This window comes from Oryza glaberrima, chromosome 8 (assembly GCF_000147395.1).
Source record: "Oryza glaberrima chromosome 8, OglaRS2, whole genome shotgun sequence".
NCBI lineage: Eukaryota > Viridiplantae > Streptophyta > Magnoliopsida > Poales > Poaceae > Oryza > Oryza glaberrima.
Genome location: NC_068333.1, coordinates 21,234,547 through 21,262,253, shown reverse-complemented (window position 1 = coordinate 21,262,253; position 27,707 = coordinate 21,234,547). Strand labels below are relative to the sequence as shown.

General features: G+C 42.5%; 4 protein-coding genes across 7 annotated transcripts; 2 read left to right on the top strand and 2 right to left on the bottom strand.

Annotated features, from left to right (window-relative positions):
• Nucleotides 1–10,309: 10,309 nt before the first annotated feature.
• LOC127781070 (bZIP transcription factor RISBZ3-like) lies at nt 10,310–12,043 on the top strand. Its single transcript, XM_052307975.1, has one exon. It carries the CDS (start codon nt 10,492–10,494, stop codon nt 11,188–11,190), a length of 699 nt encoding a protein of 232 aa, XP_052163935.1. The 5' UTR covers nt 10,310–10,491; the 3' UTR covers nt 11,191–12,043.
• A 473-nt stretch (nt 12,044–12,516) lies between these two features.
• On the bottom strand, nt 12,517–15,440 carry LOC127781071 (uncharacterized). Of its 2 annotated transcripts, none has more exons than XM_052307977.1 (5): nt 15,269–15,440; nt 15,097–15,167; nt 13,949–14,052; nt 13,364–13,415; nt 12,517–13,280 (listed from the first exon to the last, which is right to left on the bottom strand). In XM_052307977.1, exons 1-5 carry the CDS (start codon nt 15,365–15,367, stop codon nt 13,133–13,135), a joined length of 474 nt encoding a protein of 157 aa, XP_052163937.1. In that variant the 5' UTR covers nt 15,368–15,440; the 3' UTR covers nt 12,517–13,132. The 2 variants fall into 2 exon arrangements, with proteins under 2 accessions (XP_052163937.1, XP_052163936.1); XM_052307976.1 differs by having other exon boundaries at nt 12,517–12,727.
• Nucleotides 15,441–19,694: 4,254 nt separating this feature from the next.
• Nucleotides 19,695–26,646, top strand: LOC127782596 (uncharacterized). Of its 3 annotated transcripts, XM_052309865.1 has the most exons (4): nt 19,695–19,917; nt 22,886–23,011; nt 25,233–25,388; nt 26,488–26,646. In XM_052309865.1, exons 1-4 carry the CDS (start codon nt 19,898–19,900, stop codon nt 26,537–26,539), a joined length of 354 nt encoding a protein of 117 aa, XP_052165825.1. In that variant the 5' UTR covers nt 19,695–19,897; the 3' UTR covers nt 26,540–26,646. The 3 variants fall into 3 exon arrangements, 1 of the variants encoding a protein (XP_052165825.1); XR_008019211.1 differs by lacking the exons at nt 22,886–23,011; nt 25,233–25,388; nt 26,488–26,646 and adding an exon at nt 20,015–20,349; XR_008019210.1 differs by lacking the exons at nt 19,695–19,917; nt 22,886–23,011; nt 26,488–26,646 and adding an exon at nt 25,453–25,658 and having other exon boundaries at nt 25,292–25,388.
• On the bottom strand, nt 20,948–22,268 carry LOC127782595 (protein SOB FIVE-LIKE 4-like). The gene has a single exon (XM_052309864.1). The coding sequence runs from the start codon at nt 21,756–21,758 to the stop codon at nt 21,264–21,266; it is 495 nt and encodes a 164-aa protein (XP_052165824.1). The 5' UTR covers nt 21,759–22,268; the 3' UTR covers nt 20,948–21,263.
• Nucleotides 26,647–27,707: the final 1,061 nt, after the last annotated feature.

The following is a 27,707-nucleotide window of genomic DNA, read 5'->3' as shown; positions in this document are numbered from 1 at the left end:
TATCCAGTATTGCACCAGTCAGTTGAAACGAGTTTGGACGAGACATGCAATCATGCAGGTCTTGGGATCCATGATTAATTGGCATACGCAAAAGCGGGATCACCTGCTAAATCTCGTTGCACACGATTCGCCAATTCGGTCGAAGACAAATCGCACCACACACCTTTGGTCCACGCTAGTTTGCGCCCAAAATATTTGTGATTTTTGGGTGGTCCAATTAGACCGCTGTCTAATCGTCCCGGGCGTGTAGTGTGTGCAGAATTGTGGCTGGATTTGTCAGATTGCACATCAAATGTTCAGCACTAATCAAGTAGTAAACGTCACAGCACAGGCTGAAATATCTATCTGACAGGAGAAAATTAACCTCATAAATCATATCAATTTGATCCAAATCAACGGCGAAACATACAATGTTTTCCACGAGGCTGATTTAGGACCGTAGTGCATGCAACAGCGGCAGCCGCCAGACAACTATGTATATTTTGTCTACTAAACTATTACTTCCCTTCGTCCTAAAATATAATCATCTAGGACTAGATGAGACATTTACTAGCACTACGAATCTAGATAGAATGTTTGTTTAGATTTGTGGTACTAAAAAATACCCCATTCGATCATTAGTTCTTATATTTTAGGACGAAGGGAGTACATATGAACGAGTAGATAAAACGTCCACTTCGTAGTAGAAAGCAGGGGAAAAAAATATGCTGTATGTTATACTGCATTACAGTTTTCAGAAACTAAACAATAACAAAAATTGAGACCTTTCTTGACAATGGTTTTCAGAGCACCTTTGCAAAAGAAATGGATGTGTCAAGAACATGGCCAAAATCATTGATCTCTCGATGGAAAAAGTTTATCTCTTGCATGTAGTTATCTGTCTTTTGCATGGTGAATGGTACAGGGAGGATGCAGAGTTTGGTCTGATCAGGTAATTCAGGGGCAGGGAAAAAGAGCTGGGAGACCTGCCGTGAGAAAACTGCATGCCACTCACTCTTACCTTTTCTTTTCCTTCTTTCTTTTTATTTTTTTTGTGTGCGTGCAGAGAATACCATAATAATCCAGATTCAGTGGTGCTTGTAGCCAAAAAGAAATACAAAAGGAAAAAAAAAGCTGCATCGTCCCTATCTGAACGCACTACTCTGCCCTCCTCAACGGTCGTGCTGCGTTTTAGAACGACGTCAACTTGAACAGTTTCAGATGCTACGTGTCAGCCTTAATCCGATCTTGAGATTAAATCTCAATCCAATTGCAGGTTTCAGGATGACAACAAACCCTTGGTTCTGTCAGAGAGTAAAAATTCAGAGCAAGAAAACCTGAAAAACACAAAGGTTTCATCTGAAGTTCTGAACCATTGCACATTTGGCCAATTTGAATTTCAAGAAAGTTTACACACACAAAAAAAAACTGTAAACGCATTTTAAGTAGGGCTTTATGCACACAAGCTTTTGACAGACAGATGGGGGCCCCTAAATAGTTGGAGTACAGATTTGTCAATTCCATGAGCACTTAAGCAGAGAGAGGATGCAAGTGGGATGCAGTGGACTGACCATCCATGTCTGAAGCTGCAGTCTATCTAAGCATGGAAACTACTAATGCTACTACATGAACTTATATGTGCATCTTAGCAAATGAGACTTCAGAACCGAGCAGATGGAAACTACTATAGATGTGGCGACATGACGCATCTCATTCGGAATCTGGACTCCCCCGGCATATCAACTCCCACTGATGGGGAGTCTTCTTCTTTCTCCCCATCACTCATGGCATCTTGCAACAACTTTGTTTTCAGAGGGGGGAGAGAGAGATTGACGTGCATGGTGCCACTCAAAGTGCCACGAATGTTTATTTGTGGAGCGGGTTATTCCTGGGTATGAAGGTGCTAAATTTGGTATAATCACGTCATGGTTAGGCCGCGAACGAGATATTAGGATGTGTTTGGTTGGTGACCTCGAAAGGTTTTGATCCGCCCTTGATGCTGTCTCGGTTCGGAGCAAAGTGAAATTCTGTTGGGTTGGTGACTTTGCAAAAGCACAAGTACACCTATGAGTTGTGACTTATGAACAGGTTGTTCTTAGGCAAAATTTGCTATATGATATCGTGACTTCGTGGTTTTAACTATAGGACACCGCATGAATTGTCTTTTGGGATATAAACATGGTATTTTGTCAACCGACATTGTTCGTAAAATAATAATTTCCGGTTAAAGAGGAGATAAAAATCGGGTGAAATGTCAAAATACCCCTTGACCCACATATCAGCTCTCCCATCTCTCTTCTCTCTCTATCGATGAACAAGGAGTGGTTGGGAGTCTGCAGCTTGGTGTTCAATGCAATCCATCGGCGCCGAGGGGGTTGGCTACTCGACCGCAGATTCACTGTGTAGCGGGACGGACAGCACGACGAGATGGCGGTTCTCGATGTTAGTCATTGAGTCAGCTATCCGGTGCGATAGCAAGGTCAGGCGGGGCTAGACAGTGGCAGGGGTGCGGGATCTTCTGTGTGAAGGAGGAGGTGGTGCCAGGAGGTGGTCACGCGTGGTGTGCCATGTGTGGTGTTTGGATCGGCGATCTCGCTACAGCGGTATGTTGAGCGGGTCTGTGCGGTGGAAGCGGGCCCGGTGGCGAGACTTCACGCTGAGGCAGGACTAGCTGAGGTGAGGTGGCACAATGATTTTTCTACGGAGCGGAGAGCGCTGCTTGGCGAGATGGATGCACGACAAGCGACATTCCAATCCGTTGTTGGTGTTTGGGCGGTGACCTGCTGTGGCAGTGGGACCGAGGATGAGACTCGACGACGAAGTGCGAGAGTTAAAGGAAGAACAGCGGCAAGGGGGGTGATTGGTGTGGCACATGGAGAAGGGCGAGGCAGCTTGGCGCGACGCACGGTTGGGTTTGACATGGTGTGGAAGATGGTGGCACTGCATGATGCTAGCCTAAGCTCAGCCAAGAGAGAGCTCAATGACCTCCCTCTCCCGCCCGCCCGTGTTGCTTCCCGTCGGCGGCAATGATCCCCACGACACCGATGGAGGGGATAGAGATAGAAGAGAGATGGGAGAGCTGACATATGGGTACAAGGGTATTTTTGATATTTCACATAATTTTTTAATTTTCTCCTCTCCAACTGGAAGTTATTATTTTAATGGTGCGGTATCTACCGGTAAATTACCACATTTACATAGTGTCTCCTCCCGTAATTAAGTCACTTTGCACGGTGTCCTACAGGTAAAACCGCTATGTCACAATGTCTTGCATAGTAGCAAAATTTGCCTTTTAATTTCTTACCGTGGCAACTGGGTTTACCGTGAGAGCGTGATAATGATAGGGATCCGGTACCTTGATCAAGTTCAAAAAATAAAACAAAATTTTGAATAATTGGTAAATTTTATCTGGTTTTTCTCGGTAGGTAATCGGGCTTACTTAGAGGTAACCTTGGTTGTGAGGCATCTTACAATTAGCATGCCTCATAAGGTTATAAAAAAAATTCTATGGACAGTGATGCAGAACAGAACCAAACCGTGTGGAAACCTCTGGCTGATATATTATGACTCTTTTATGTGGTGCCATTGTCTTCATAACATGTTTTCTTCATGCAAAAATAAATTATCTTCTCGTGTGTTAATTGCTCTGATTAATAGTTAATGGCTTAGTGATCTTTTTCTCCAGAAAAGTTTTTAGAATCATAATTAATTGAGCACGCTCTATATCTCTATGGCTTCTTTAATTATTCCAGTCATTGAAAAAAACAAATCCAGATGTGGCAGCGACTATTGTAGCTTGCCAATTTATCACATCTTAGCTCTTTTCACATGCTCATACACTAGGGTCACAACCATGGAAGAACCACTTTATTAGCACTAATCTAAGTTTTGTTTGGGAGCATATGTTCCATTCGCATTATATAAGTAGCATTCATTCGATCCTATATGCACTAGGCACTTCGTTGCAAGGTCGGCTAATATATGGATATAAAGTGAAGTAAATTCCCTAAGAATATATACAAATATATATATGTGCTGGCAGAAGAGAATCCAAAGAGATATCTCGAAATCAAGCTAAAAATCAGAGAACTTTTCTTATAGTTACGCTTAAACTAGTATAAGCTTTTAATAGTCCTCATTGCTCAGTTAACTTAAGATTTATTTGACAAAGTAATTAGCGCAGTGTCCAAACAAGAGCATTTCACAGTGCAGATTTTGCCTTTACATAGGCTTAGGGGAGCTTAGAGTGAGAGGAAGTGTTCCAATATATAGGTAACTAAATCACGTGTACTTTGCCTTTAGATGATTGATGCATACGACTTAATAGTTTTTGGCTATTATTCTTCTTGAAAATTCATCGGTCTAGAAATTTCTACCAGATTTAAGTTGTTAGGCCCAAATATTGTACATTCCATTCCACAACAAAGAAGTGTTGTTTGGGTAGTTTGGCATATTCTAAAAACCAAAATTTTCACCAATAATTATCAATACATTCAATATATCTGTCAAATCTAATGAAATAAAATTATGATATATACTATGATGATTGATAATATTGTGAAAATGTACGTGCATTTATAATATTTTGATTGCACTAATTTCAGGAGGCTTATTTTTAAATTGGTGCACATATTTTTTCTCGAATATGAAAATGGTCAGACAAACATACACCCTCCGTCTTTAAAAAAAAAAAGACAACTTCTAAAGATGAATCTAGACAAATTCATTCATTGAAGTTTTTTTTTATGCAACGGAGGGAGTATGTTATCTTGCCCGCGGGAATTAAATTCAGATGGAACTTTAAGTAGGATATATATTTTTTTTTTACAATTTGCGACAGATCACATCGACATGATGCTCACGAATGGAGTATAAAAGTACTCCCTCCGTTTTAAAATGTTTGACACCGTTGACTTTTTAGTATATGTTTGACCATTCGTTTTATTCAAAAAATTTAAGTAATTATTTATTCTTTTCATATCATTTGATTCATTGTTAAATATACTTTCATGTACACATATAATTTTACATATTTCACAAATTTTTTTGAATAAGACGAATGGTCAAACATGTGCTAAAAAGTCAACGGTGTCAAACATTTTGAAACGGATGGAGTAGTATTTTATCTGGAAAAATTGATGTGTTTTTTTTTTACCAACTTGACACGAAGAATTGAGCATCTGCCTAGCTAGCTAGTTAGTGACACTTTAACCATCACCAAAAACGAAGTATATTAGTACTTCCCAAAATACTTCTTCTATAACACCCAGTGCGTTTTTTTCCCCAAAAAACGAAGTCCACCCAAGAACATTCCAATTGACTTTGTATCCAGCTCACTTTCCATGATTTTTCTCTTATTTCCATGAATAACGCATCACAGAAATTCCGAGTGCACTTAACATACACGTTTACCAAGCTCGTAAACGATGCTAAACTTTCTTAAAAAAACATTATATAAGGAATTTCCTTATAATACTATTTTTAATCTAACTTTTTAACTTAATGACATTCAATTTATTCGTTTGTACAACAAATAATTATCACAAATCGTTCAGCTATTTAGCCATTCTTCCCACTCAACACTAAAGAATAGCTAACTATCGCTGGTAAATAATCAACTACGCTAGAAGGAAAAGCACAATACAAAAGGCACTTTTAACTTGCGTATAAGTCTTAAGGGAAAGCTTTTAGTAGTTGCGGCTTCTCACAGAATTTCTAACTCCTATCCAGATTCTGAGAATCCGTAGTTGTAGAATCAGAAAATAAACTAAAAGCCAGAAGCCGGAAAAATCCAACTTCTTCAAATTCTCATAAGCTAGTTACCACCCACAGATTTTTAGAATCCTAAACGGGGACGAAGACATATGACCGATACAACGAGAAATAATTTTAAACTAAGATCTTTTATCCTCCTAGTTCTTTGTCCAAAATCAAGTTCAGGGTTCAGTGACGAAAACGACAAAGAACTACCTAAATTGATTGGAAATTGACTGCGTCTTATAAGTCGCAGCTCGATCAAACAATGTTCTAAAACAACTAAACTATGTTCTAAAATTTTAAATTGTCTACGTCTTGTAACCATAGCTCAAAACAACCAGACCTAACCTCGAACAGTGTTGGTCGCATAACTATCACTGTTCCGTTCATAATTATCCACTTGTAGTGAGTTCTACACCATGCTGGGTGCAAACATTGCAGTGGACAATCACCTCAATCATCGTAAAGCTTCATGGACCCCCTGCTGCCTTTGCACAAAGTGACCCATTTGGATGGCGTCACATTTCCATCCAAATCCAATTGGCAACCGCTACCACAAATAATGCAACAATAAGTCTCAACAAAAAAATAATGCGGCATTAGTGGAGTTTTAAATTTGTGGACAATGGTAGTTCTGGTACGACTCTGTCTAATAAGCTACGTACACAAGATCCAAGTAACGGTGCTTTCTCTGGTCACAAAAATATGTTTTGGATGAGGTCAAACTTTCAACTTTGCATTAATTTATTTTTATATTTAATTAAACTGAACATTGAAAGATCTTGCTCATATATTTGTCTCGAAGAAAACGTACTTCCGTACATAATATTTCGTCATGTTATAAAATACATGAATTTTGTAGATGATATGTTCTCTTGACTAGAAAAAGGTAATTGATTATCAGGTGCTTTGCTCCAATTGATACTGCAGGGGAACTCCATGAACAAAAAGATAAATTTTGCTATAGTGCACTCGAAGTTTTTGTAATTTGCTTGTGAACATCATAAAAAATGTATCATAGTTGGAAGGCGCATTCAAAAAGTAATTTACTAGAGGACACATAATCCATATTTTATTATTTTCGCTGGTCCAATTGAATAAATAATTTTTCAAAAAAGATGGGAATTCTCCTCAGACCATAAGTTTCTAACCTAGCATTGGAATGAAGAAGGAATAATATATATACTACTTCCTCTATCCCAACATATAAGAGATTTTGAATGGATGTAACACATCTTACAACATTTTTGCATTGATATATGAAACTTGTCTTTTTTGGAACTCCACTTCATATGGAGGAATTTAAATGGAATTTTACAAGAATTGAGCTAATATTCCAAAATAGGCCTTAATGTACACTTCTTTTTCGGATAAAGGGCATTTCATTAAGTACATGAAAGCATCCGGCTTCTACACCAAGTGCACTCAGCCAAAATGCAGTGGGCAGCATGGATATGATGTTGGTGCGTGAAAAGGCACAATCCGACGCCGTTTTGCTCTCTGGTTGCTCCTATTCTTGCTTTGTTTAATTAATCTCATGGTGCCTATCCGCAAGCCTGTGAATTTACTGGCTAGCAGAAAGATTTATGCTCGATCCATGAACAATGTTCAATTAAGAGTTGGCAACCGAAAGCAAGGTATCTGAGTAGGAGAATGTGTAAAAGCTAGAGTTTGGCATGGATATATACTTGAATTCATTTCGCGATGAGAGACTGACTTGAGTCAAGTCACGCTAATTATAAAATAAAACCATCCAGGTATCAGCTATAACTTGGAGAAGGGATCTATATATATGAGCCACGTGCATTATCTATTATGATTTTTTTTAAGATGACCTACATGCATTAAACTTTTCCTATTGCTATAATTCATTAAACGTTTGAGAATTTGATCAATACTAAAACTTATTTCCGTTAGTCCCTAAATAAGATCATTCTTGGCAAGTGAGATACAAATTACTATATATAGAGAGAGAGAGGAGGGGGGGACCCAATACATCCCTTATTAATAGGAAAGTCATTGTACCAGTGGGTGGATAGTGAAGGGTGTTGAAGGGATAAAACTTCGTGAATTGTGAAAATCGAGAGTAACTAAATGGATAGAAAATTAACTTATTTTTGGGATAGATATAGTAACTACCAGACCCTAATAGTTGCATGAAGGAGCTAGCTGATCGATATTGAACTCATGAGCAACGTACTTTAGCTGATTAAACATATGTTAAGATGACTTGGCACTTTGGCAGACATATGTGAAAGGGATGAGATGTGTGTCACATGCCCTGATGCTTGCACCAAGTATATATACCAATACCATGATAAGACAATACATCGGCACGTTAACGCCGGCTAAAGATGATATGCATATCTAGTTTTCGCGTGGAACTAATTCGTCGTGAATCGGAATTTGGCAAATGGTATACATGTCTAGGGGCAAAAAGGCTAAAAATCCGACCTACATCCTTAGAAATATTTTATCTCAACTGCAAATATCACACATATTGATGTTGATAGTAAATCTTGCAACAAATATGGACAAATGGCAGACCTAGCTATACCCCTCTCACAGCTGGAAACCCCATCTTTACTCTCGGTTCGCAACCCCGGTCCCGGGTTACAAACCGGGACCCCGAATCCGGGACTAAAGATGAAGTTCATCTTTAGTCCCGAATCCCATGTTCATCTTTAGTCCCGGTCAAAATAATTGGGACTGAAGATATATAGTAGCGCTATGTGGCCCGGTTGGTGTTACTAACTAAGACTTTTTTTCTTTTATTTTTTTCATTGTATTTTTGTTGCTTGCATTTTGATTACAAATCGAGTTGCTCCCTACATCCCCAAATCAAAGTAACAACATCACAAATTCTAAAAAAAAAAAAAAAAGAAAAGTACATCACAAATCCAATGAATCACAAATTCTCAAAAAAAAAAAAGGAAAGAACATAAAAAAAATCTGGTGTTGCCGCCTGCCGAGGCCCTCCAGCAGAGGGGAGGGCCGGCTGCCGCATCCCGCCCGCTGCCCCCCGTGGGCCGCCGCCCACCGCCTACCGTGGGTCACCTCACGCCCGCCGCCCATCGGCCTCCTCCAGGTCTGCCACCGCCACGATTACCGGGACAACAACAATGACAGTGTTGGCCGGCGGCTACCGCTTCTTGTTGGGGACGCAGCTGCCGCCCTTCCTCATCACCGGCTTGCCAAGGAGAGAGGGGATCAGGAGGAGAGGAGAAGAGGGGATCCAGAGATAAGGACAGTGGGAGAGGAAAACAGGGGCTGGAGAGGGGAGCGCAGGAGATCTTAAGGAGAGAGGGAGAGAAAAAGGTAAGGGCGCGAACGTGTGGCGCGCGCTCTCTCTCTCTCTCTCTCTCTCCCGTGCGCTATTTTTTATTTTTCTAGTCTGGTTATTTAACAACCGGAACTAAAGATGGTTGAGGCCTGACACATGCCTAATAACATTTTTAACCGGGACTAAAAATGATCTTTATTCTCGGTTGGTGTTACCAATTGAGACTAAAGATCAAAAAGTACCCCTGGCTTTTGAACCGGGACTAAAGATATTCTTTAGTCCCGCCCTACTCAAACCAGGAGTAATGTGATTTTTGCATGACACAGCAAAGATCATTTCTCCAGTAGTGTCTCCTTTGGCTATACAAAATGCCCAAACCCTACACAAAGTACACAAATGTGGAGGTGATCTATATCATTTCACCACATGCCACCCTTGCATTTTTGTCGAGTTAGCTTGATTAATTCATCGCCCTACTCGCATGGACTAATATATTAGCCATATACGTACATTCTGGTGTTTTCAATAATCTATGCACCTTCGTGCATGATACTTCTGACTTACTGAGCTTATATCATGATGTCTGAACAAATTAAATTTAGGGGAACTCCATTGTTTTGTAGAATATGTTTTGAAAAAAAACTAAATAGACAAAACTCATATTTATACGTGTCCGTTCATGTTTTATTACATTAAGCCTACTTAATCGTATTTGTACGTGTCCGTTGCATGTTTTTACATTATTAAGCCTACTTATTAATCATGATTATATAAATTTACATCTAGCAGGGGCAGAGACAGGCCAGCCTACGGCACTTAATTAGGCTTAAGCCCGACCTAGGCCTAGCTTCATAATCCCATTAAAATCTTATGAAAACACCATGTAATTCGTGAAAAATATTTAAGGTCATGTTATAACTCAACCCTTTACTTGAGAATTTCCAGGTTCCACCCCTGTCGTCTAGTAGAGAGATCGAGAAACGGTAAAGCAAAACTCTAACAAAACAGTCTTTTCAGAAGAAAATGTAGCTCAACAAGATCCAAGGGTGTGTTTAGTTCACGTCAAAATTGGAAATTTGGTTGAAATTGAAACGATGCGATGAAAAAGTTGAAAGTTTATGTGTGTAGGAAAGTTTTGATGTGATGAAAAAATTGGAAGTTTGAAGAAAAAGTTTGAAACTAAACTCGGCCCAAATCAATAAAAATTCAATACGATGGACCGAACTAAAGTCCTCTCTCTCTCTCTCACTCAAGGAGAGGGATGGAAAGGAATCATCCAAAGCTAAGCTACACTGTGGCACACTATAAAAGGGCCATCACCAACCCAGTTTCTCCTCATCCGATCACACACCATAGCCAGAAAAAACACAATCACTCGACCAAACCACACCTAGCTACTACAAAGCTAGTGATCATAAGCTAACCTTAATTAGCTTTAATTAGCCAAGAAGAGACAAAGAGCAAGATCGATCATGTACCACCACCACCACGGCGGCCATGGTGAGGTGGCGAGCCTCCACCTCCTCTCGCCTCCAAACCCTCCCTTCTTCGGCGCCGCCGAGCACCACCACCACCACCACCACGGCCTCATCAACATGGCGCTGCCGCCTCAGGCCTACTTCGTCCCCGCCGCGCCGCCGCCGCCGCCGCCGTTCCAAGAAGCCACGGCTGCGCTCGCCGCCGGCGACGACGCCACCGCCGCGTTGGCGGTGTTTGAGCTGGAGCGCATCCTGGAAGAAGCGGCCGCCGCGGGCGGCGGCGGCGGCAATGGCTCGCCGAGCTCGGGCTCCGACGGGTGCTGCTACGGCCTGCAGGGCGTGGCTCCGGCGGCGGAGGAGGAGCGGCGGCGGCGGCGGATGGTGTCGAACCGGGAGTCGGCGCGGCGGTCGCGGATGCGCAAGCAGCGGCAGCTCAGCGAGCTGTGGGCGCAGGTCGAGCACCTCCGCGGCGCCAACCGCCGCCTCCTCGACGAGCTCAACCGCGCATTGAGGGGCTGCGCCGACGTCCGCCGCGAGAACTCCCGCCTCCGGGACGAGAAGGCCGAGCTCGCCGGCAAGCTCCAGCTGCTGCTCCCGCGGCAGCCGGCGCCGGAGAAGAACGCCGCCGACGACCAGAGTAGCTGCTCCTCGGAGCCATGCAAGAACAGCACTACGACTACCACTGCTGAATGAATTATATTATTCATTATTATTATTATTATCCACCAAATTTTCACTTGAGAGGATAATAATATTAACAATAATATGTTTATCAATAAGAAAACGTGTATAACTAAACAAGGATAATTACTGGGGATGGAGGCATGCATGCATGCATGCGCCATGAGATCGATTTTTCTGTTTCGAGTAGGTTTTTGCTGTGTATTTTTACAACTAATTATGTACTTATACCTGCGGTTAAATTAACATGGATCAATGGATCATATATATTATTTCTATTTACAAGTTGCAAAACTGCAGTTAATAGAACACTAGTAAGACAAAATGATGGGGTAGAAGAGGCATGTACAACTCTAAAAGTAGTAGACTACTTGTCAAAACGTTGTGCAACTATGAAGTTATAAAAAAATAGTGCCTTTCATGTAATGATGTCACGGGGTTCAACTAACTTGTAATGGATTATGCTTTGGGATTGCTAATGGATGGCATACTTTCTTGATGTTAAGTTACCCATAATAACCCAACTGCTGCTGCTCTGTTCTGTAGTTCATTAGCTATTTTACCTAGTTGTATCAAACAAGGTTCTGGATGTGTATCAAACAATTTTGGTACTCCTATATGAATGTTCCCATCAAGATCTGAACCACATATTCCTATTCATTGAGATGCTTATCGAATAGGATTCCAAAGAATCTTAAGGACAAGCCCGGCAACATGTGCCACGAAACAAATCTAGGCTTTTGTCAATACATAAACGTGAGTGTTCATCAAAACAAACGAGCAAATTCAAAAACATAGCATATATATATAATTGAACATGATGTCGACTTACATTGTTTGAGGTTTATGCAGACATGAATTTCACACAAACATTTCGGTCTCAAAGATGTGCAGGATCTCACAGAATCCCAATATCAAATATTAACATAGGATGTCGTACATATATTAATTCATTTTCCACAGTAAAGGAAAAGAAAAGGAGGCACATTTCTATTGCAAATTGTGTTGCTGAAGATAGGAACGGCAGCTGTGCACCAGATCAGAACTAAAAAAAAACAAATCTAGAGACCGGTGATGCATTTGCCATTGCAAGTGCGGTATCAGCCAAAGGATGTCCAGTCCAGGGTACTACGTGTGAACCTGAGGGAGAAAGGCCCCACCAGAGTTGGACGCTCACATCGCAGGACCCAAGCAAACAGTGGTTAAAAGGGCATGGCCCCTGCCCTTGTGCGGCGCACGGTGGAAGAAGCACCAGTGCACCATGCAATGTCTCACGGTGGTGGCAATGGAGATCTCTTTTGCAAATATGAGGAAACAACTGGAAAGTACAAGAGCACCTCAACAAACCGTCGCTCATAGGAGCTATTTTACCTGGTGCAGGTTAGCAGGTACAGTTGCATGAAGATAAGAATGGCTGCAGATGTAGTTCAGGTGTGTTTGGTCATACATCTGTCCACCATGATTCCAGGGGCACTTGCAGATGAAGCTTGCCATGTATGTTGACAGATGCACCGGAATAATCGGCAATGGAGGCCCTGGAATGTTGGTACTACAAACGGAATATAGAAAGTTCAAGATACTAGTACCCTACAAAATAACAGCATTCTGTAGAAAAGGAACAATAAAAAAATATGCAAAGATCATGCATGTGAGTACTATGGTGACAGGTAAAATGTTGGAGACATCCCCCTAGAGGAATAATCTCAATATGAGCATTGTTTTGCATAGAGTTAAGTTCATAGCTATCTATATGCTCAACAGGCCTACAAGAAGAAACTAAACTCTCAAGTTAAATTAGGCCTGTTGATATTTTACATGTTTCAGTTCATTTAGTTTAAGGATAACATATGTAGTTAATAATGTAACTACCCAACCCTCATCCATTAGGTGGTATTGATAGACAGGTGCCACTTGGCAGGTGTTAAGAGTTTTCTGCAGACAAACTGTCCGCTAATTACTTCGACGAGTCTTCACGAACTAGAGATAAATGGTTATGCTTGGCAAAGGAGGCATTTGTCAAAGATGGATAAATGTCCTCTTTAGTACAGCTCTTCTCCCGGCAAAATTTTGCTGGATCTGCAAATAAACTTGAAAACGGGCACCTAGGAAACAAAAGGAAAATGGTTCTTATGATGAAATTTTAGAACAATATTGGAAAAACACACAAATAGCGAAGACAACTCACCTGCTTAACAGAATGGTCTCAGACTGGATAGTCATTTCTTCAAACACATTTTCTGTCCACCAAATGGTGAAACGTTAAAAAAAAAAATCATTGTCAATACGGGGAAAAAAACTATCACTTGAAGTTAATTCATTAGTAAGAAAACAAAAAGGCAAACTCTACTACCACATCTGGTCACTGGCTATCCTTACAAAGTAAGGAAGGCATATTAATGCATTTCTTCGAGATGACTGTTAGGATAGTCAACTTAGCATATCTTGGATTCAATAATATAAATATCTTTTAGTAATGACAGGTTGCATCTCAAGGCCAAAACATGACACAGACTAATTGTGTTTGTTGATTTAGTGGATCATGACTCAGACCATTTGAAGATTCCATGTCAATTGTTGAACCATACAGTTGAGCTTTCTTCTAAGCTAACATGCAGGAAAATGATCTATTAGATATCAAAGTTTTTTTTTTAAAAAAAAAAAGATAATCTAACCAGGCAGATATCTGACTGCCTGAACAAACAAGCAAATCTTCTGTAAACCATAATATGCCATGCCATACTATTGTCATAAGATTGGAGTGCACTGGTACCTTTACCAAAAGCCTTGCCAGAAAAGTATTTGGCCTTCAAACGAGCTGCAAGGACAGCCTGATATTTGTTGACCTTCTCTTCATGCTCTCGGGTTTCCACTTCACTATGCAAAGTAATACAATAATGTTTACTATATGAATCCATTATTTGCCGAGGTGACTAATCAGGAACTTAACTACAAATTAAGAATATACAGGTTCACAACTCCAAATCATTTGACCAAGAAGAAGATATACAAAACAATTCAACACAATTGTTGGAATTGGAAACATGCATTTTCATTTTAGCAGATCAAATAAAGTTGGTTACTATTGAAAACAAAATACAAAAAATCAAGGCCAGGGGCTCTGCTTGGGGGGTTTGCAATCAGTGGGTAAGTAAGTTAGTTGTGAGAGAGTTTGGGAATGGGAATCATGCCCAATTCTGGGATGATGTGTGGTGTGGAGCAGTGCCTCTGAAAGTGTTGTTTCCCAAGTTATATAGCATAAGCAGGAAGCAGGGGAGGACTGTCAATGGGATGTGGTCAGAGGAAAGGTGGAAATGGGAATTTAGATGGCAGTTATCAGTAGAGGACCAGATAAACCAAACTGATTTGGAAGGGAGGTGATTTCTGTTCAGAAAAAAAGTAGGTCGCCCCCATTTTTTTTTATGTAATCCCTATTTTATTTTGAACTCAACACATTTCTATTTTCTCTAACCAGATGAAAAGCATCATTATTAACCATTCCTTCTTGTTCACAGCATTGTTCAAGATTTCAAGTACCACACCCAGGTGCTTGCACAAGATAACGAATTATGCAGGTAAAACTGTTGTACTTCATCTTGCTTATTGCCAATATGTTCCAAGCAATAAGTCGACCACATCAACCATGAACCAACTACTGCCCACTTCATCCGTGTCACAGACGAGCAATTAAGCAAAAGACCAGCACTATCGACTCGAAGGCTCGAAGCTAATACAATGGCTGGTTCTTGCGCTCACATTCGCTTACTGAAATATCTAAATTGCAGAGATAATCATTCGTGGCGACAATATAACAAACACAATTACCTCAAAAAAAATATAACAAACACAAAGCACGCATTGCAGAAAATCAGAAACGGCCAAGAAAAAGGTGGGGAGAGGGGCATGCAAGAGGCATTTTACGAGTTCTCCGCCGGAGAAACGCGGGGCCTGGACTCCTGCGCGTTGGAAGCGCCTGCTCCTGCTCCTGCCTCCTGCGCGGGTGAGACGAGAAACCCTAGGTGTTAGGTTCAGCGAGCTGGGGCGGCGAGACGAAGGGAGATTACCGCTGGTCCGAGAGGGGAGGGCACGATACCTTGACAGGGTGGCGCTCCGACAGCCAGGAGTAGACCACGGCCGGCGCTGCCCGCGGCGGCGGAGCGCCGGCGGTGGGGATCCACGGGGAGGACGGCATTTGGAAGGCCGGCGATGACTAACGAAAGCGGCCGCCGCAGAAGAGGTTTTGGGAGTTCGATCTGAGTTGTTCATCTCAGATCCGGCGGTTGGTTAAATAATTGCTTTTTTTAACCACTAAAAGCAAAGGTTTCAAACTTTTTTTTTTCAAACTTCCAACTTTTCCATCACATTAAAACTTTTCTACATACAAATTTCCAAATTTTATATCACATCGTTCTAATTTCAACCAAACTTACATTTTTGGCTTGAACTAAACACAGCCTTTCTTAAAACATTATTGTTTTTCTAAAAAAAACAAATAGAGCTCTAGATGAGCACAGCTAAGTTTTTTTTTTTTACGCTCAGGGCCTATTTGGTATAGCTTAAGTTTAACCAAGCAGTTTTAACTTCGTTTAAAAGGGAATGAAGCAGACTGAAGTGATATTACAAAATAAGCTAGAGCCATTGAGTTGGGTTTAAGCTGCTTCATAACTAAATTTAGGCGCGCAAACATGCCCTGATGTTATACTGTGCAAATTTCCTTTTGGATTAGATATAGACGAAATTACTTCAAAATAACTATATAGACAATATAATGATGTAAAGAAAAAATAAATAGGGATCCTATGAGGAAACATTTGAATTACTTTTGAACTATAAATAAAATGAGACTTAATTTCTATTCATTAAGTTTTCAGTATGTGTTCTTGTGGTGGAATATGTTCACCCAGATTTAAGTTTTAAATTTAGTATATGAGCTCACATTTACAACTAATTATTCTTTTAATGATAAGTGACCTACTCATCAATAATGAGATATGCCTGGGACTTTCAAAATATGTCGGCTTAATCTTCGATAGGTGCTCACTGGGCAAAGTTCGTGAATCTCAAAATATGCCGCTTTAGTCATTAAAGGTGCTTATAAAGATATGGTATATGTGTGGGTGAGTGTGCACGCGTTTTATATGAGCATGTGTATATATTGTGTTAAAAAGTTATCATCTACTCCTTTTGTCCCAAAAAAATGAATCTAAAGCTGAATGTGACACATCCTATTACAAAGAATCTAAATAGAGATATGTCCATATTCATATAAATAGAATGTGTCATAATTGTCTTTTTATGGGACGGAGGGTGTAGTAGTATAGTGTTGTAAAAAATGGAATAAGTTCACTTGAGATCCCTTAACTTGTCAACGAATCCGATTTTCATCCTTCAACCGGAAAACCAGATACAACGGCTCCCTCAACTATCAAAACCGGTGCAAAGTAAGTCCCTCAGCGGTTTTGATGGTGATTTTGGCAGATGTGGCATCTACGTGGCCGGTTTGACTTAGTCCTCGTCCTATGTGGCGGTGACGTGGCACTAGGAGCAAAATATAAAAAATTGAAATAAAAATAAAATATGAGGCCCACATGTCAGTCGGACGAAAGAAAAACAAATAGTGGGACCCATCATCTCTATCGACAGACGACGAGAGAGGAACGACCGGCGCCTCCTTCTTTCTCCCTCCTGGCCATCCTTCCTCGCCGGCGAGCGCGCACGGAGAGGCAAAAAGGCAGCGGCCGGCGAGGAAGGCGGAGACGGTTGCTGGCCGCCGCCCGCTGCGCGCTTCTTCCTCCGCCCGTCGCCGTCGAGCCCCGCCATTGCCGACCTCCCTGCCTCCTCCCTCCCTGGCTACCTCGCCGGCCGCCGCGCGCCGCTCCATCTTCTCCTGTCTCCCTTCGGCCTCGTAGGCGACGGACGCCAAGGCGTCGCGGCCGCGTGCTCCTGCGCCCCCGCCACGCTCCTCATGCTCTCCGGCGACTCCTTGTAGCACAGCTCGTTCAGCCCGATTGCCGGGAACGCCTGTGACAACCCCGCCATCACGCGGCGGCAGGGCCGGCCCTGGCCCTATGCAGCCGAGGCGACCGTCGGGGGCCCATGATGGTGGAGGGGCCAACACCTAATACTAGTAGTCTAGTACCTCATCCGATCTCATCCGATATTGAGATCAATGATTTTTATTCAGAATTAAAGGTGTGATTCTTCGATGTTCGCGCCTGAGATTCTGAAGTTCGTTATGGATGCAGATTGCTATCCAAATGTTTTAGTTGCCTATCAAAATCTATTAACTGTACCTATGACGGTAGCTTCAGCTGAAAGAAGTTTCTCAAACTTGAAGTTTTGAAGAACTATTTGAGATCAACTATGTCACAAGAAAGGTTAAATGGCTTGGCTATGTGCTCAATTGAGGATTTTATTCTTCATTAAGTTAATGAATAATGATATTAGTTCCAAGTTACAAATATATTGTTATTTTTATTTCTTCATAATTACCAGACATGTTAAATTTAATATATGGATGTATTTATTATCGTTTTGCAAGTAAAATTATTATCTATATATCATAAAATTTTATATATAGTTTAGAGGGCCATCACGATGAGTTCGCTTAGGGCCCTCAAAATCATAGGACCGGCCCTGCGCGGCGGCAGGAGCGCTGGGGGAAGGGGCTCCGCGCGCGGGGCGCGCCCGCCTCGAGAAGCTGCTCCTCGTCTCCATCCATCCCCAGCTCTTCATCCCTCCCCTTTCTCGTGTAGCCGTAACCCAACTGCTACTCGCTCCATTTTATTCTTCTCTTTAATTCGCTCACTTATTCACGATTAAGAGAAGCTGAGATCAAGAAACGTACTTTTGCCTGCGTCCTTGAGAGTTGAGAATTTAAATGACTCAAAGGAAGAAGCAATTGGTGAGATGAAGAGCAGGAAGAAAAGCACAAGCACAAAAGCAGCAGGCAGCTGCCACACCAGCAGCAGCAGTAGCAAGATGGAGCACAACGACGTGGAGAAGAATCGGCGCCGCTGCTGCAGCTGCTACTCCCCGCCGCCATCACCACCACTACTCCACCTCCTCCTCTTCATCGCCGCCGTCGACTTTGACAAGTACAGGGCGCGAGCTCCATCTCGTCGGAGACGGGCGGCGCCATGGCCTCGAACTCTTCCTCGAGTCAACGCGTGGAGTCTGCACCGACGCTGCGGGCGAAGATGAGGAGCAGCTTCTCGGGGCGGGAGGCGCCCCGCGCGCGGAGCCCCTCCCCCAGCGCTCCCGCCGTCGCGTTACCGGCCGCCGCCGCCGGACCTCCCCTTGACCTCCCGTGGCGCCTGGAGGCTGGAGAGAGGAGAGGGGAGAGAGAGAGAGGAGGGGGTGAGAATGACATGTGGGGCCGACGTGGGCCCCACCATTTTTAATTCATTCTTTTGGTGAACATGACATGTGGGGTCACAGTTTTTATTATTTTATAAATTAAATTGCCATGTCAATGCCACATCAATGCCACGTCAGATAAAGACCTGGTCAACTTTGCCACGTAGGCGCCACGTCAGCTAAAACCGCCGTCCAAACCGTCATGGGACCTATATTACACTGGTTTTAACAGTTGAGGGACCTGTTGTATGGTTTTCTGGTTGAAGTACAGAATTTGATTCGTTGACAAGTTAAGGGACCTGAGATGAACTTATTCCTACAAAAATTGCTTCGAGCCCACGACTAGCAGCCCATCCGGTAGTTCAGCCCCATGGGCCTTTACTGCCCGCAGCCCACACGACGCGCCCAAGGCCCAACCCCTGCCTCCCTTTCCACCTTCCGCGACGTGGCCGTCGCTTGGTAGGTTAGCGTCGCCCGTCTCTTCCCCCCCATGTGATCGATCGCCACCGCCGCTCCCGCCGCCGCTGCTCCCTCCGGTGCGCCTCCCGTGGGCTCGCGCCGCTCTCTCCGCCGCGATATCGCCCTGCTCCGCCGCCTCCATCCCCGCTCTCGGGTAAGCTAACAACGACGGCAACAGCAATCCCGCAGCCCGTCTGGTTCGTCGTGCGCGCCGACAAGGGGGTAGAGCCATGTGCGCGAGTTGAGTATCTCGCGACAGAATCCGTGTGTTTTGGTGTTAGACGCTAAGCCTCCGAGATTAGTTTACTCAAATGTGCTAGGTTAGGATAAGGAACAGGGCGCCATCACCCGTATCGCGTAATTTTCTTAGATCAAAATTAGTACAGGGCAATTGTAGAAAGTCTTGCATCGTTAAACCGGAAGAAGTCCTAAACTACTGATGAACTTCAACCGGATCTGTTTTTTTTTATACTGTTCCATTTCTATCTGAAAACTGAACATTTCAGTTAATATTCTTTACAGTGTCTTGATCAACTTCGACCGGTTCTGTTTTTTTTTAATACTGTTCCATTTCTATCTGAAGACTGAACATTTCAGTTAATATTCTTTACAGTGTCTTGTCAAAAAGTTCGGTCTGTTCACTTTGATGCCATTTTTAACCTTACCAAATTTTGGTAAAGTTGTAAAAAAAGTGGCTACATTTAGTTTGCTACCAAATTTTGATAATTATATAAGAAATCCTGCAAAATTTTGGTAAGGTTTTTTTTGGCATCGAAGTGAACAGGAAAGGGAGATTGGTACTTTCCCAGGAAAGGGAGATTGGTACTTTCTCTGTATCGTTTCCCAACAGGAATGATCCAAACAGTGCCAAAGCTGCTTTTAGACGGCTGCTGGATTCGAAGGAATGATACATGCTATTAGCAGGTGATAGCTGGACTCACTTGTTTACATCTTCTGCTGTGCTTTGTTTATTGTTTCACGCACACCTACATGATTATACTTATACGTTTCGATGATGAAGATTTCCGGTGGCAAATCATTGGCCTGGGGCTTAAATGCAGCATGTTATTGCCACCACATATAGAAGATGCAGCGTCCTGCCATTGTTTAATTCTTGTGCTAAAGTATAGCAGCTCATTGCTATGGTTTGGTGTAAAAGTGGTGCATTAGCTGTACTCATGTTGCCCATTTTCATATATTCTTCCAGAACGTGATCCTAATTTTCTGGTTTGGTTTATAGCTAGGGGGAGGAGAGAAAATGAGGGAGAGCTGGTTTTAGTACATAAGCCAGCTTACATCATTGTTGTTCTGTTTATGGCTATTAATTAGACCGCTCTGTGAGATGGACAAATCATTGTTTCCACCCTGTCTACAACATGTGCAGCAATTGCTGCCTTAATGCTGCATGAGTGGTGTGGTTAGACAAATATTCCCCTCCTCTGGAGTGTTTAGGTCACATAATTCTTCTGGTGCATTGTTATATACTTACCACATGATGGGCATCGAACAAATTAGTTCAAGCCAAGTCACCTGCTCTCAGCATCTGCTTAGCGCAATGCTAAAGAATGTGAGTTGGCAAGCAAAAGTTTCAGAAAACTAGTAGTATCCTCAATGTCTGCCTCTGGTACATGTTACCATTTCTTTTATCATTGGATTGGGTTTAGGTACTAGTCATGAATCATTGTGGCATTGGGCAGAAAGATAAAAGTGGGGTGATTTTTCTTTGTCGAAATGTGATGCGTGCGATTTTCTTAGCAGAAAGATAAACATGTGTGCCGTATGTACCATATATTTCTAATAAAGTTGTAATAAAATATGCATGAACGCTTCTGACTTTCTAGACACTGGGAAGCAGAGGAGAATTAAATTAATTGACCTAGCATCTTCTTCTCTCTTTGCTGCTATTGCAAATGCTTCAATGCTTCAAACCGTGTGAGAGGAAATCTACCTGGACAGAAACTTTCAGAGTAGGAGCAGTGTTCATTAATATCTTAGTAGAAACATAGGAGAAGATTGCAAGCTCTGCAAGCGACATTAAAGGCAGGGCATTGAAGAATAACCGAAGGTTACAGTAGATTTACATGGCGGCAACAGTTAACCTACTACTGGGTGGTCAACCATGGGAGAAGCTCTATGGAAGGCAAAAACAAGGATCCAAAAAAAGCCTTCCTTTCTCCATGCATGCATACTCCTAGCAAGGATTCAATCTTACCAAGAAACTGAAAAGAGAGATTCCTAGTACAGCGATTCTAATGCATTTTAGAAAGCTATTACCAAAAGAATCTTGTTCTTGATGAGCTTCCTCTCTTGTTCTGGCCTTTCTTGGAGGACTTCCCTTCTCCTCCTTTCTCCGTCTTGCCGGCTTTCTTGCCGGAGCTCATCGAGAATTTGGTGTGCAAGCCATGATCTTCTTCCTCCTCCTCCTCCTCCTTGCCGCCGCCGTCTTCGTCGCCGTCGTGCTTCCGACGGCCGCCGGCGTCATCGCCGTCCGGTGCGGAAGGCACCTTCACTTTGGCCGGACCGGTTGAAGCATCGGAGGCGAGGGAATCGTCGTCGTCGCCATCGCCGTCGTCTTCATACTCCTTGCGGCTTCCCCTACCGCTGATGTAGCCATAGCCATCATCAACATTGCTTCCTTCGCTGCCGCTCCTTTTGCCGCCGCCGTCATCGTCGCCGTGCATGGGAGAGGCAAGGTACATTGTCCACCCGGACTCGCTGCTGTTGCAGCCCTCGCCATCATCCCCAGTGATATGGGATGACTCCATGGCAGAGGAGAGGAGAGGAGAATCAAGAAAGGTAAGAACTGATAAAAACAAGCTAAGCCAAAGGGAATAGAATAGAATAGAAGGAAGGTGAGATAGTTGGAGGAGGGAGCTTTGAGTTTGAGAGAGAATGGATACTAGGAACACTGGCTGGGAAGAATATATGGCTAGCTTCCTTCTTTATTTATGCTTCTCTTCTGGACCCCTCATCAATGCAACATTAAAGAAGACATTGCTCTTGCTCTCTTCTTGTTTGTGCTCCCTCCTTGAATACCCTCAACCTGAGGAGGAGAACATTGAAGAAGCCTCTGACACCCAGCCATCTTCCTTCTCATAGATAAGCATAGGAAAGGAGGGGATTACAGAAGAGGAGATGAGGCAGCAGGAGGAGGATTACTGGAGAGATGCCAGGATCTTTGTTGTGTGTGTGTGTGTTTTCTTTTCCCCTGTGGCTTGCAAAAGGGTGGCAGTGTCCTTAAATGGGAAGGACAGGTTATCCTTCCAACTGTCTCTAATAACTTTGCCAACCATTTTGTTCTCTGTCTTGTCACCAAGCCAGGAGGAGAGGAGGTTGATGTGAAGATATGTGAAGGAATACCTGTTTCCAATGCGTAGCCACAGTGGTCACCTTGTGTTGCCCATGTGGCCTCGTGGTTGGGGGGGCCTGGTCTGCCAAAATCTGCCATGTTGGGGCGCAAGAAGATGGCTATCTATGGGGTTTGTTTGTTAGAATGAGGCAGGCACCGGGTAGTAGTAATAACTCGAATAGCGTCTCCGGTCACCACCTGACCAACCTGTTTTAATGCCATCCCCTACTCAGGCTGGAGTATGCATGATCTTCAGACTTCACAGAGAGAGAGAGAGAGAGAGAGAGAGAGAGAGAGAGAACATGTGTTCAGTTAGTTTGAACCAACCTAGCCAAGCTTGTGGAAGTCGTTGGCATGCAGTGATGCAGATGCAATCATGCAATGGTGGTGCTGTTGTAGGGTTAGTTCTTAACTGAATTGTTTCATGTGCCACATTGTTCCTCCGCATTGTGTCAATGCTAACTGTAGTTTATGTTGAATGTGCCCCTGTATTCTATCTTCTCTTCTTTTTGTAAGCTTAATGTATTCTTTTCTCGGATGCAGGATGGATCTTCACATGCCATATCATCTCCAAATTTTAACTGTGGCGAGGGATCGGTTGACTGAAATGAGTGAAATTGAACTGAAGTACTCCAATGTCCAATCTACGAACAGGTTTGATTGGCAGCGGTAAATCCTCTGAAAGCACATTATTCTGTTCATCCGGTCCTGAATGTTCTATACACAAGCTGACTTTGCATGTCATGCATGCACACATGACACACCCACGAGGCCATGGCCAGCCCAGGCAGCGACGTGACACTGAAAACCTGTACAGTACAGATTATAGAGAGGCCGACGCAGCGAGCTGCTGTTCAGTGCATCACAAACAGTGTCGCACAGATAGTAGATACAGACACCGTAGTAGGAAGATATTGTACACCTTTGCTGCAGCTCACATTTTGAAAAACTTCAGTGCTAGTACATGGAAACAAAGTACTCGGAGCGCTGTAAAAAAAAATTGAGGGATGTTGTAGGATTAATTAGGATCCTTTCAAAAAAAATCTGTAAGAAATCTAACATGGGGTTGAACCTAGAAATTGCTGTTTAGGTAGGTCTGCTCTGAAACAAAGAAGAAAAGGTAGGGATTGCTATTAAACATTTGAATTCTATGGAAAAAGTTCATACAAAGTTGTTTGGAACAAAGGATTGACCCTCACAAAAAGGATTGAAACAAAGGATAATCAAGTTCTTTGAAATTCCTTTGGAATTAGCTATTCTATGAGAGTTTTGGAGGAAAATAAGTACAGAGTATCACATTTATGTTTTCTCCTCCTTGTCCTCTTGAACTACTACGGGTTTTATGTGTCATTCAAACAATAATTTTTAGAGTTTTGTATATTTTTAAATCATGGCAAAATTTAAATAGTGATCATGATGTTCCATTCATGTGTTTTACTAACAGTCATGTGTTGTTACAAAGGAACGCTTATGTCTCTCCCAAATCCCAATATCATGTCTTTTGCTTGCAAAACATCCAACACGTTTGAGTAATTTCTCTATGTTTTGTAATTCCTATGAATTTCGGTTAGACATGGCACCTCATTCCCTGTTTTCCCCCCTTACTTTTGCAATTCAGCAGTGCCCTTAGCCCCTTACCTCCTATTCCACTAGCCTTTTTTGCTTAAGGAAATTAATAAAACAACACAATATGTTTACGTAAACCGCAAAATACCTCCCTACGTTTTTTCATACATTATGTTATTTAAGGACATACGTAAACTGTAAAACATCATCGTATTGTTCAAGGACATACATTTGATCATTCTTCTTATTTAAAATTTTTATGTAAACATAAAAAAATGGCTTGCTTAAAAGATCCTTTAATGATAAATCAATTACATAATTTTTTTAAACATACTCCCTCCGTCAAAAAAAAACTCAATCTAGGGGGGAATGTGACCCATCCTAGATTCGTTGTATTTGGATGAGTCACATCCCCCACTTAGGTTGAGTTTTTCTAGACGGATGTAGTATTTTAAAAATCAATAGCATTATACTCCCTCCGTCCCTAAATATTTAACACCGTTGACTTTTTAAACATATTTAACCGTTTGTCTTATTCAATAACTTTTTAAAAATATGTAAAACTATATGTATATATAAAAGTATATTTAACAATGAATCAAATGATAGGAAAAGAATTAATAATTTACTTTCTCCATCCTATTAAAAAAACAAACTAACATGGATTGATTTTCTATAGGATGGAGGGGTACTACTCAAGGTGATTGACATCTTGTCAGCGGTAAATGATCCATCTTCTACTCCCTCCGTCCCAAAATATAGCAACATAGTTCTAGATGGGACATAACCTTGTCAGCGCTTTGTCCAGATTCATTGGATTAGGATGTGTCTCATCTAGTACTAAGTTGTTATATTTTGTGACGGAGGGAGTATTACTGTAGGTACTCTAGGGTGAACCCGAGTCCATGTCAAATGATCGTGAAGCTAGCAATGTCAGAAGAGGGAGCAAACAGCCAGCCGGATTCTGCGTCGAGCCGTCGGCACGAACGTCGCCGTAGCAGCAGCCAGCAATGCACCCCCCCTCTCTCCTGTTGCTGCATGCCGATGACGGCATCCACAAACCATCATAGGCGTCGCATCCACACCTGTTTCCATCGTCCGTCACCACGTGCAACCCTGTCGCCGCTGCCGGCCCGGCCGGTGAGCCATCCATCCATCCATCGCCGCCCCCACCGCTGGTGTTGACGGCGACGACGTACGTATACCCGGCCGGCGACGACGGCGACCGCCTCCCAATGATGCCACTGATGCTCGTCCTTCCGTCCTTCCCATGCAGAGTAGTCTGCAGCAGTTGATCAGTTCTCGCTTTTGGTTTTTCTTGCAGGGTTTGCAGTTTGGCGCATCTGAGAGCGCGTGCAGGGCCGCACATGGCGAGGCGGTGGTGCGGCGGCGGCGGAGGGGGGAGGGGAGGTGGCGGAGCGGGCGGAGGGGGAGTAAATTCTGGGCCAATGGGAGGCGCCGGCTCGTCGTCGTCGGGTAGGTGAGTGGAACATGCCCCCTTGTCCCCCGCGCCCAACTGGATTTGATGAGGCCTCTCTTTGCAGAGATAGAGATAGATAGAGAGAGAGAGAGAAGAGGGGCAGACCAGCCCTACACAATCTTGCTGCCCGTCTCTGATTCATTCACCGGTCCATTCAGACGCATTTATCGCTTTTTGTTTCTTCCTCTTCTTCTCATCATCATTTGCATCTGCATTTGTACGAGTACAGTAAACTCACTCAGTTCCAAAATACTCCGTATAAGAGTCTATGAATCCAAACAATTCAAATTCATGATGTTAGAATGTGTCACATCCCTCTAAAATTCCTTAATATCATGAGACGGAAGGAGTATCTTGCATTTTGCATTTGTAGGAGTACAATAATATTGCCTCCGGTTTCATGCCCAATTTTAAATTTGTCTTTAGTTTTTTTGTTTGGCTTAAAATAGTTTAGTTTTAGGAATCATTGTATCGAAGTTTGTAAAAATATGAAATAAATACTGTATGTTGTGAGTGGATAAAAAAACAATCGTATTGGGATTTGATAAGGTGAGGATATTCTTTTTATTTATTTTTTTTGTATTGCTATGTGTAGGATGGGTGAAAAGTGAACTTATTCTAGGATGGAGATAGTAAGGCTAACTTTATTCATAAATACAAATATTTAACGCTTGTAACAAGATTTAACTAATTTTTTAAAATTCTAACAATCGATTTTATATTAAAATAAGTTTATAATATCATGGTATTACTTTTTCAGATAAATCTTTGTATCCCATTCTATTGTTTTTACACTAAGCATTTAAGAAGCTATTGATTATCGGAATTTTAAAAGTTTAACTGATTTTTATCTTAAACATCAAATATTTTTGATAGGAAGGAGCGCTTTCTTGCTTCAGCTTAATGGTCAATAATCAATGGATGAAATTTGCGTTAATTCTTCAATTCTTTTTCTGAAGAAATAAGAAGTGGGCATTCTTCGTTTTTACTCTGAAGAAATAGAAGGGGGTAGAGAGAGAAATGTGGGGAACAGAACTGCAGGAGTGAGATGTTTGTTTGTGTAATATTTTTTTTAAGATAATGGTGTTTGTGCGTGCAGTGTCATGCATACATGCGTGCAGCATGTGGCCTTCCGTGCGCTGGTGCGTTGAGGTGCCTGTGGCTGCCGGCGCTGCGGCCACATGCGAAGCTATGCGCCTACGCTTCCAGTGGCAATGGCATGGCACTCTCTATGGCAGCACGCGGCGCGCTTAACGGCGGGAGGTAAGCTGCCGCTCTGGGTAAGCAGTTACTCCTCCTACTAACCAAAAAAACCGAAATCTGACAGTTAAAATCTGAAAGATGCTCATGGTTCCTTTGAACGCTGTAGTTTTCTACTGTACGATTTTCTTCTTTCAGAAAAAAAAATACTGTATGATTTTCACATGAAATGTATTCCCTCTGTTCAAAAAGACTTAAGGCTTTATTGTTTCACTTATGCTCGTGCTCATGCGAACCGTTTATTAGCAATTTAAAAATAATTTATGAGTAACACTTTTATATGTGTGTTCTTGGAGATTCAAAGTAAATGATGTAAATAAAATACGATAAAAAAAATCACAAAATCAACTATAGCATTAAGTTTAAAATTCAAAATTTTGTTTGTAAGCATAAGCATAAATGAAACAATGGAGCTCTTAAGCACTTAAATTTTATTTTTTAAAAAAATCATTTCTACCTTATTTACTTCTGGTCCATAAATCAGTATGTTTTCTCTCTGACCTATCACTTCACAGTATTATTATTTCTTAGGAAAAAGTACGAATTATACCCTTAAACTATCACGGTCGATCAAATTACCCCTAAACTCGAATACCGGATATTTTACACCCCTCAACTATACAAACCGGATAAATAACCCCCTAGCTCAATCCAAAGTGGTTTTAATCCTACGTGACAGTCCAGTTAGCAATTTTTTTTGAAAAAATAGTGTGGGCCCCACCTATAAGACTCTCCCTATCTCTCTCCTCTCACCTCTCTCAATCTCTCTCTAGCTTCCCTCCTAGAACTGGAGCGCGGTGACGGCCGGTCGGCCTGTCGTTGCTCGCTGCCGACCGAAGCCCCCTCCTCGTCGCTCCCGCCGCCGCCTGGAGCACCCTCCCACCTGCTGTACGCGTTGTCGGGTGGGGTGGCGCAGTTCGGGCTGCACCACTGTGTCGTCTACGCCACCAACGCCTTCCTCGACTTGGACCTCGGCTCCTTGGCCGAGTAGCTCGCCTCATAGTGGTGCCTCCTAGAGGGGAGGAAGAGGACGCCTGGACCCGACGCGCTGCCGACTGG

What these genes read in the sequence shown, in the direction of transcription:
- LOC127781071 (XM_052307976.1), bottom strand. Translation starts at nt 15,367, where the DNA reads ATGCCGTCCTCCCCGTGGATCCCCACCGCCGGCGCTCCGCCGCCGCGG. An exon ending in CGGAGCGCCACCCTGTCAAG is followed by an intron (nt 15,168 to 15,268) that starts GTATCGTGCCCT and finishes TCACCCGCGCAG; the next exon opens with GAGGCAGGAGCAGGAGCAGG. An exon ending in GTTTCTCCGGCGGAGAACTC is followed by an intron (nt 14,053 to 15,096) that starts GTAAAATGCCTC and finishes TACTTTGCATAG; the next exon opens with TGAAGTGGAAACCCGAGAGC.
- LOC127782595 (XM_052309864.1), bottom strand. Translation starts at nt 21,758, where the DNA reads ATGGAGTCATCCCATATCACTGGGGATGATGGCGAGGGCTGCAACAGC.
- LOC127782596 (XM_052309865.1), top strand. Translation starts at nt 19,898, where the DNA reads ATGATACATGCTATTAGCAG. An exon ending in ATGATACATGCTATTAGCAG is followed by an intron (nt 19,918 to 22,885) that starts GTGATAGCTGGA and finishes TCTCGGATGCAG; the next exon opens with GATGGATCTTCACATGCCAT. An exon ending in AACAGGTTTGATTGGCAGCG is followed by an intron (nt 23,012 to 25,232) that starts GTAAATCCTCTG and finishes TTTTTCTTGCAG; the next exon opens with GGTTTGCAGTTTGGCGCATC.
- LOC127781070 (XM_052307975.1), top strand. Translation starts at nt 10,492, where the DNA reads ATGTACCACCACCACCACGGCGGCCATGGTGAGGTGGCGAGCCTCCAC.